Below are 10,319 nucleotides of genomic sequence, written 5' to 3'. Positions count from 1 at the left end.
GTTAGTGTCAATACAGGAAGAAGGTTTGACAAACAGGCGGGCCAGTATGATTTTCTTAGAAAGAATGGAACGCTTATTTCGAAGTTAACACTAAAATCGGTAAATCGGTAACAATTTTTGCGATACTTTCTAATTTTTCTGTGTCAAATAACACACAAATATCCCCTATCACATTCTATTTCTAATATATACATTTTAGAATTATTCTGTTTGTTTTAATTAATGCTAAAGCACATATTAATCACAAAGTCTTCCTACCATTGAATAATATTTTTTTTGTATTTAACCTTACATGTAATGGAGTCTCAACTAAATTTTGATTTGTCTAAACTTTTTTTTTATGCAAATAGTAGCTTAAAAGCTTTGTTTATAAATGGCTTGTGCATCACCTTACAAACACCTATTCTGAAGCACACATTTGAATTGACAAAATTTTATTGTGTATTGAAATTCAATGTAAATGCTTGTAAAAAGGTAAAGTAGAGTCTTCCAGACGTAACTAATACTACAGTAACTTTAGAAAATGTGAAAGTCCACCCCTCCCCACTTTTTGTTCTAGTATAGTCGTATAAGGGCAGTTAGTATGTTTGAGTAAATAAAAATAAATTAGTGTGAAAAGAGAAATTGTTTCCCCTCCCACCCATGAAATGGGATTTGGGTTTTTTTTTCAGGTAAGTTGAAAAGTTATTTTTTATGGTCTCTGTCCCTCCCTTTTCAAAAACGGGGAGTGGCAATCTACTATTGCAGCCCTTTTATGGCGTTCAGACAGGTTCAACCGCCGGTGGCCATATAGCTGCAGTTGGTAGAGCACCTGACTGGAGATTCAGGGGGACCCGGTTCGAATACCGGTCTGGCTCGCTGCATTTCCCCCTCTTCCGTAACAATACCAAAAATTTACATAGGCCTAAAGAAAAAAAACTGTTGGGAAGGGACATGCTGCCACAACAAGGAGCTAGCCCCCTACACCCCCGCCCCTGCAAAAGCAACCAATATGGGTATTCTCCTTTATCCATTCCATATTTTAAACGAGGCCTACACAATATGCCAAACCACGATCGCTATTATGCCCAATATAAACACCGGAAGTTACGTTGGTGCAGCAGAAAAAGAAAGTGCATGAACTCTGTGGGGTCTCTTCTCTGTTGTGATCGAGAACACTGGAGCTGGCCAGGGTACGTTGTTTGAATGCTTTATTTCACTTTATTTCAGAATAATGAAAGGCATTTGCTAGCATAGTAGAAAATCTACCCCATTTATTATCGTACACGGGTTGTGTCGGTCAGTTGGTCAGCTGTGTGTCAATGTGCAATCAACAGATCGGTAGTGAATATTCGGTGTGACTGTCATAAAATTTATGCGGCTATAAACATTATTTTTCTTTTAATGACTCTTTGCTGATTTGAGCTATACTGTTTTTTATCTCATAGACTGCACTGTTTTAGCCAATTTAGGTCAAAACTGTTAAATTTGCGTGCTCAGCGTGTAAGACAGTCGAATAAAATCAATATGATCAGCAAACTTGAGTTGAATGCATAAATCCAGTAACGATATTAATCACTTAATAAAACCCGATTAAAGGAGACTGGTTTACTGTAGATTCCATCCCTAGAATAAACAAAAGATGAATTAGTTTACTTGAGTAAGAAAAAGTATACTGATATCACATATTCATTGTACTTTTCATTTTATGTGGTATGGTTTGGGTCTTGGGTAATGGCTTGAGAAGCTCAGTAGGTGGAGCACCTGTTTACAGATGCAGGGGCCATGGTTTCGTTTCCCAGTCCAACCATATATTTTCTCCTATCCTATTATATATTTGATGCCTTTAACCCCCTGGATTTTTCAAGGGGCCTAAGGAAAAGACAATTTAAAGAGGGAGGAATTAATGTAATGGTTTTGGCAACTAGGGTAGCTCAGAAAATGGAGCACTTCATTAGAGAGAAGGGGACTCCCCATTCAATGCCCGCTGCAGCCATACATTTCTCCTTTCTATTTCATTTGTGGCAGTCAGCGGGGTTCAATCACCAGTGGCCAGATAGCTCAGTTGGTAGAGTACCTGACTGGAGATTTAGGGGTTTGAATCCCAGGTCTGCTGCTTTTTTTCTCCTCTCTCGTTATGTTTGGTGTCGTGCCTTATCCTGGAAGGGACAAGTGAGAGGTGTGCCAGGGATGAACTTAGGGACTAAAACTGCCTATTTCTTTCCAGTTAATTGCATGCATATCAGCTATGATGTCAATTTTTTTTATTCCCATATGATTTTATGAAGTATGCCATACAACCATGATGACTGCTTTTGGGTGTTCTGAATGATAGGTCTAATTAGAGGTTCATCATGCATATGTTCATGTCACGGAAAAAAATATGTGTAGTCAATGTTAAAAGATTGATCGATATGAGATATAAACAAATCAACAATATGAATAAGTGCATGCAAAGATTGTTTGACATGATTAGTACATGTATACTAGTATCTTCATATTCTAGAAGGTAGTTGATCAAGAAATTAGATTAGGTCTGACAATTACCAGGAAAAAAATAATTTTCCTCTGGAAAAGTTTTACTTGCATGGAGAAAAGAATATGCACCAAGTGTAAAAGGGTTTGTTATAGCAAAAAAGGTGAGAGTAAAAAGACAATTAAGTAATGTAATATTGTATGTAAGCTTATTTGCATTTTTAAATGCACATGGACCTCATATACTAATCTCAAGTCTGGGACAGTCCTGTGAGTCAACTGTATCTATATATCCTCCTTTTAGCTTTCTTTTTTTTTCATTTTGCTGTCTTTTGTTTTAATGGTGAAATTGCTCACTATGTTGAAAAAAATAGTTTCATATATTTCTACTAGTTCATTTCTGGTAAATAAGATTACGTGAAAACAGGATAATAATTTAATACCATATATCAGATCAAAATTACATTTATGTTCTGAGTTGCATTATTTAAGGTTTTTGTAAGAAGTATTAGTTTGCTGATTGCAATAATGAGTAATTAATGCTGTCATTACTTTCTACACCATCAAGTTGTCTTTGCCCTGCCTTTGGCAGATGTTTAGTCGTGTAAACATGTTTTCTTGATGTTACAGAGAATATTTGACCTTGTCACCTTAAAGTGATGTCAAGAGTCATGATTTGGACAATGGACTTTCTGACTATAATGATGTGAGAAGTTTAACCTCTGGAAAATTGTGTTTAAAAGAGGATTTTTTGATATTTCAGGGGTATCGATAATTAAATGGCTGTTGCTTTATAAAACGGAATAAAAGAACAATATTATATCGTTTCTAGATCTGAAGTATATTTTAAGTAAACAGAATTGCAATGAACATTTTATTTTGGGCTAAGAATGTATGGTTGACCAAATGCATGATTATGCATGAAAAAAATTGAAAAGTATGATAAGTGGAGGACAATGCAGTTAGTATAAATATTTATACTTCTAAACATGGTGCATGTAAGCATTTAGGAATTTCAGTGTTTCTGATTGTTTACTCAATAACATCTTGTAGATTAAGGCAATAAAGAATGTGTTTAAGTGTTTATGACAGTTGAAGACTGAAAGGCATATTCTGAAATGAGTCATGAGGATTAAATACAAAACCTTATAAAATATGAGGTGAATTTTTGAAGTGCCCGGCCTAATACATTCTATCACCATCACTTTATTTAAGAGATTGAAAGAATTTATAACTTTACTTTTTGGGGTGTTTTCAGATTCTTCACAGTGAACAAATGTTCATCTAGAACTCTTACAAAGGCAGCTAATGCTGCCATTCACAAAAAAACCAAGGGGAGAAGTAGCGGGGTTTAGCTTCTCTATTTGCTTATTTAAATAACAGCCAATTTTCTGTTGGTGGAAGCTACAAAGGTACAGCATAGGTATGTGTATGGTTGTTTCGGTATCTGCATGAATTCATTAAATTTGTATTGATCCAAATGAAAACTGAATCAAGGTATGATAATGAAATTTATGGTAGTACATGTAATCAAAGAAAGAAGAAATTGACTGCTCAGTAAAATACAAAGTATCGCTGTACTTTCATATACATGTTCTGTGAATTGCATTCCACTGTACAAATATTTCAGACCTTAAATGGTTGTTTTAACATTTGTTTCCAATGAGGTTCTATTATTAAATAAAGATTTATCAATGTATAATTTAATATTTATAGCTTATACAGGAATGGTATAACACAGTTCCTGAAAAGGTAAATTGAATGCAAAGTGATTATATTGTAAATCATTAGTAACCAGGATATGGTACACACTAGTTTAGATAGGCTTGCTTGAATTTGTGTACATTCAGTATTGAGTTAACAAGAGATTAAGATTGGAGGTTATGTTTTTTCATTGAAAATTTTAATTACTTTAGACTCAAGCCACTGATTAGGTTTTGTAAGGAGATTATGCACATGAATGTGCAGAGTGAATTTTGGAAGTGTGTAGGAGGGCTTTTATAGCTGTTCTGTAGAGAAATAAATTAAAAGTGAAAGCTTTCAGAAGATCACTTTGAGCAAACTGTTTGTATGAAATGCTTTTCTTATGTACAAACTTCAGTTGACATATTCAATCAAGTAGGCTGTTTGGTTTTGACATATTTAAATATCTTTAGAGCTTGTGCTTTTGTGAAAGATTGGAAATAAATGACCTTTGATAAGAGGGTAGCCCTCTAATTGTATATATGGGGATCCCCATTGTTTGCGTTTTGGACGCCATCCAGATTTTGTCTTCCTGCAGTACAAATATTAGCCAGGTCTATTTCCCCTCCATTTTGGAAATAATATTACATTAGTGCTTGAAGCAGCTCTTTTGGGAAATAATGCTGATGACTCAACAGTGAAAGCAAGACATTAGGACATCGGTGGTTCTCTCTGTTTGGCAGTCCAAAGTAAGTGTGGGCGGTGATCAGATGATAATTAGAAGTTAGAGGGAAACACGGCAAATATGACATTTGTTCCTTTGGAAGCTATTTAGCTACGTGTAATACATATTTAATATATAGCTATATATATAGCTAAAGTGGAGATGTTTTATAGATTATAAGAATTTTATATCAACACAAGTGTCATTATATGGCGTTCAATCATTTGCAATCTATAGCGCCCGGGGGAAGAAAAAGTAGGCCAGTTTATTTAGTAATATTAAATTAAAATATTTACATTGCCACTGCTCGTGTATTTTAGATTGGATTTGGTGTTCAATAGAATATTATGTCAACTTTGTGTAATTTGGCATATCAGAATCTATCCATGGTGAAATGGTCGATTGCTATAGTCGCCAGCTGTAACATTAATTGGTACTTTGTTATAATACGTTAAATACTTAATTCAGGTGTAGACTTTTTCTGATCTGAAATAAAAGAGAGAAACATGGACTATACAGTGGTAAACACATCATATTTAAAGCAATATGAGCTGCATTTTTGAGAATTTTATCATTAAAATGTGTTACAATGATAGATTTGTATATATTAATTAAAACCTTTATGTTTTATTAGACGTAAATAAAGTATTAAATTGTTTCAGAAGACAGATTTCTGTACAATTAAATACATAGCATTATTCAAAAAATCGATATTGTACAGGACGACAAATACAATTTTGCTTCAATCATAGGTTATAAAAAGTTCTTCCATTGCAAATATGAACAATAGAAGATTATGAATGTTCTTTTTCTCTCCTCTTGAAACACTTGATTACAATTCTGCAATTAAAAATTCTGACATCAAAGTTGCAGCTCATATTGCTTTAAGTAAAATATAGGAATATGTGTAATATTTAAATTCTAAATGGATTTTATATGGTACTTATTGTCAGTTTGTATTTAGCGCATAATCAAATATAATAGGTATTTTTATCATTTTTGCAAAGCGACCTTTATATTGCCATTTCTAAAAAAGGAAATTAAAACATGATTGATCATTGATCCTTCATTTATTACTCAAACATGATTGTTAAAGATTCTGTAACTTGAATTTATTGAATCTGATCTTGGCAAGAATTGATATATACCATGGTACAAGTTTAGTTAAACTTAAACACATATTCCAAACAAGTGAATTTGTTTTGCACCCTATACCTGATAACAAACTGAATACTGGAATGTAGTACAGTTGAATTAAAGGAATGCTTATCTTTATACTTTTGATTATTGGGGAATTCCAATTCTGCATTGGGAGGAATTGGATGGACATTCCTCTTCACCCCATGACCCAAACTTTTGATGTCCATTTATGTATAGTATATCTTGTTTTAAATCAGCAGTCTTTCTGTACTTATGTAATGCTAAAAAATGTATTTTACATATCATACATTATGATTTCTGAGGAATGCACTTCCTTCAGTTGTAGATTGGGGATTTCTAAATAATCAAAACTACAAGTTGATCATTGCTTTTCTCTGACTGGACTAGTCATTTCAGTATTCAGTTCATTGACTGCTTTTTTATTCCCTTTTCAGCACATTTTGCATTGTATAGGGATGGGCTTTAATCATCTACTTTTCTCAACTTCTAGAACAATGAAATTTTTTTTATTGATTGCTTCTATTTTTTGTGGAAACTAACTGAAAAATATTATATCAGAGAGAAAATCCAGCTTTATTTTTAGGTGCTATAGCTTTTAAAATACATTTTGTATTTTAATCGGGTTAATAATAACAACAAGATTGTCTTTGTGCTGCAGAAAGTTATGTTGCTAGTTTACAGAACACAGTTTTATTTATTCGAAATGCCAGATGTGATGATTCTTTGAAAGTTAATTCATGTACAAGTCATAATTTTACATACCTATTAAGTAAAAGATATTTCTAACAAGGTAAAGATTCTTTACTGAAAGTATTAAAACATGAAACTAACTGACTCTGAAAGTATTGGGGAACAGTATAATTATTTATTCCTCCCTGACTTTGTTCATTCCTATTTTTAAGGATACATTAGTGAAATTTGAAGCTGATCCTGTTGAGGAGTTATATCTTTTGTATGAAGGAAAACTCTTTTGAATAGACAATTTTTCAAAGTAATGGAATTCTTGATTTAAAAAAACAATGTATTTTTTGTTAACTCTTCTTTTAATTTTCCAAAACTGAATGGTTGTAACTTAACTCTTGCTTCACAATGGCATTCACAGCAATATAACAATGACCATTCTGTCATATGGTTCTACAGTCAAAGTTCGGGAAAAGAAACCCCTTATCATAGTGGAGTGCTTTATCACCAACATTTTTGATGTCAGTATATTTGCCAAACTTGGAACAGTATTTGCAGAGTTCTTAAAACATCAATATTTTGAAACAATACCCTCTCCTGCTTTCCCTCACACAGAATGAGTAAAAGCTTTTTAATGACAACAACCAATCTGTCAACCACCTAAAGCTTGATAAGTGATTTTTTTTTTCAAGGTTGCTTTAACAGTTTGAAGAAATCAATTTTATTTCGTATCTCAGTTAAACACAGAACTGTGAATTTTCCATTCTTGAGAATTTTTTTTGTACTTTGAATAAATGTTATTCTGGATGGAATAATGATTTTAAAGATAACATTACTTTTGAAATCTTTTTGTGTGTTAGGCCGTCTAATGATGTAATAACTTAAAACCCTGTTGAAACACTACCCCCTATGGCATTGCTTTTCTTCTCAGAATTAAGTGTTATTTTCACAAGTACTAGGTGTTCTTAAAACTTTTTGTCCCTTAAGGGGTCTTCTAATTGTTTACCTTGTCAGATAATGGCTGAACCATGTACGGAGGTATAGTACATATAAGATGTTTGCACATTTGTCCTAAAAAAAGATTAAAGTTTTGAAATCATTATTTCAAACCATAATTGTATGACAGAGTTGTGCTTGCTTAAGAGGTAAGTGAAGTAATTTTATATCCCAATAATGGCTTAATTTATTTAATCTTTATGGAGTAAGAAGTTTGTAATTCTTTAATCTGTAGTAAGGGCTTTAAGGGGTCTGTACAAACAGAACATGCGACCTTGTGTATTGCAGTAAATGACTGATTTTGTTTCATGACGTATGCACATACATTGTGTATACTAGGTCGAATGTTGTCTTTTTGTGACCACACTCGTATCTAATGATTTTAAAGGGTCTGGCACATTGCCCTGCGTGAAACGCTTGTGCTGAGAAATTATCGAGTAGTAAAAAAAAGCCCTACAACTGGTTGTTTGTAGTACTTTTTAAAATACCTTTGAAAGGCATCATGAACTAAAATGTGAGGTACAGGCCATTTGATTAAGTGAATAGATGTGATAGATATATATATATATATTTCTAGATTTATAACCTTCGATTGGTAATTGAAGTCAATTAAACCACTTCACCAAGACTTGATGTTACTGGTATATGGAAATCGGTCGTTGAATTTTTTGTGCATACTTGGCTAGAGGCCATAATTGTTGATTCGACACATGGAAATCAATGAAGTGTGTTGGATTAGAGGAGAATTTTTGTGGATTCAGTTATTTTGAAGGTATCGCAGGTACCCGATAGCAGTACGAGTTTTCAGACCATACACAGAGAAAAAGAGCCTGTAATCTGATCGTAGCAATAAAACAGTCAGGGCACATTGATTTTTCCCTCTGCTAGTTGCTGAGGCCAAGAAGTATTTTTGTGCTGGAACTGAGGACTGCGATTCCCACTCTGACCGGCAAAAACAATTATCCTGGTGAACCACTGTATTATTGAACATGATTGTTTTATTATTTCAGGTGTGATTGTGGAAAAAATACCATGAATTATGGAGGACTATCTTCAGTGTGTTAGTGTAAGGGCACTCGAAGACTACATGTGCTGACCACGATGAATACGACTGTACCTAAGCATCTCTGTGATAACCTATGATTTTTTTTCCTTGGGAGCAATGTCATCTTTTGTGGCACGAGAGCTGTTCCCTCAGACTGTGGAAGGCACTTCAGTCTTGACCATGGATATTCTTGCTAAGAAGTTTCGGGAGCAGACGTTGGAAGAATCCAACAAACAAAATTCATCTCAAATTAAATTTGTAAGTATCTTAATTTACATTTTTCCTGCCTGTAGAGTTCGGGATTTTTATTTAATAAAATAATTAGACTTGTAACCGGTTTCTTCTGACTCAATTTGTTTATTTTCTAAAATAAAAATGTATGTCCCAAATGTTTCCAACTCTTGAATGACATTTGAATGCTGGATTCTTGAGTAGAATTTGTTGGATATCTGAATGTATATTTTTTTATTGATAAGCTTCAACATATTTGTGAATAGTTGAAAACATGTGTATAACACATGCAGTACTAACTGAACCAAGTGGCAGATATTTCCTTAACATGAGTTGTGACCCATAAAAATGAATATCTACCATCTCAAATGTTTTAACTTGTTAAGCATAATAAAAAGATTTGTTCCTATCATATAATGTAAAGAAGATCCGAATAAAAAGACCTTTGAGGTTGGTTTTAAAGAGCTTACATTGAACATTGTAAAGGTAATCATACAATGTGTACCACTTGATCCTTGTTCACCCGTCTGACACATGCGTCTTATTATCTCAGTTTGCAATCATGTATATATTAAAAGATATTATCACTTGTGACAATGGTGTTCTTCTAATCATTATCTTAAATTCCACTCCTTGTAGGGCAATTACATTGTTTTTCTCTAGGGTATCATATTGATATATTTGAGAGGGAAAACTGTTTCTGAGTGCGAGTTTCATATTTCAATGATTATGTATATACTTATTGATGATAAAAATACTTCATATAGATAAAAGATTATTTCAGATGATCTCTGCTTCAACTTATTTTCTGCAACACAAAGCCTGAAAGGTATTCAGGTGAGCACTTAGGTTACACAGAGAGCAAAGATATCTAACACATTATGCAAAGACAGTCCTCTCTTTGTGTATCTTGAACTTGTATCTCCTCTTGAGAACATAAAATGTAAATTGCTCCTATACACTTAGAATGTTTTAAGGAAAGGTATTCAACCGAACATTTTCTTAAATGCATTGTCTTTATGCTGACCTTTGGAATGTTTTAAGGAAAGGTATTCAACCGAATAGTTTCTTAAATGCATTGTCTTTATACTGACCTTTGGTATTCTGTCAATTTTCACCTCAGACTCATGAAAACCTACGTCATAGAAATTTAGTGTTCTATAGACAAAAAAAAAAATCTTGCAAAGTAGAGTTGAAATTTGTTTGAATGGAAAAGGGGAGGTGAATTTAAACAAAAAAATAAATGTATTCTGAAGATAAATGGACATTAGTTTATTTTAAAGAAGAATATAAAGGAGTAATAAATATTTAATACTGGTATTTAGTCAATTAGAATCCTTAATT

The 10,319-nt window shown here is 33.1% G+C and overlaps 1 protein-coding gene across 2 annotated transcripts in view; it reads left to right on the top strand.

The window, feature by feature from the left end:
* The first annotated feature begins 1,152 nt into the window (after positions 1–1,152).
* LOC134261402 (protein FAM53A-like) overlaps positions 1,153–10,319 on the top strand; it is a 17,718-nt gene continuing 8,551 nt past the window's right edge. The window contains exons 1-2 of one of the 2 annotated variants that reach the window (XM_062743850.1): positions 1,153–1,172; positions 8,710–9,002. In XM_062743850.1, coding sequence (XP_062599834.1) covers positions 8,862–9,002 — 141 coding nt within the window. In that variant the 5' untranslated portion in view covers positions 1,153–1,172; positions 8,710–8,861. Of the gene's footprint in view, positions 1,173–3,777; positions 3,878–8,709; positions 9,003–10,319 lie in introns of those variants that run through there. The other variant, XM_062743849.1, reaches the window with a different exon arrangement.

This window comes from Saccostrea cucullata, unplaced genomic scaffold, assembly GCF_032062105.1.
Source record: "Saccostrea cucullata isolate Sc308-1 unplaced genomic scaffold, CSIRO_AGI_Scuc_v1 ctg559, whole genome shotgun sequence".
NCBI lineage: Eukaryota > Metazoa > Mollusca > Bivalvia > Ostreida > Ostreidae > Saccostrea > Saccostrea cuccullata.
This window is presented reverse-complemented; position numbering and strand designations above follow the sequence as displayed.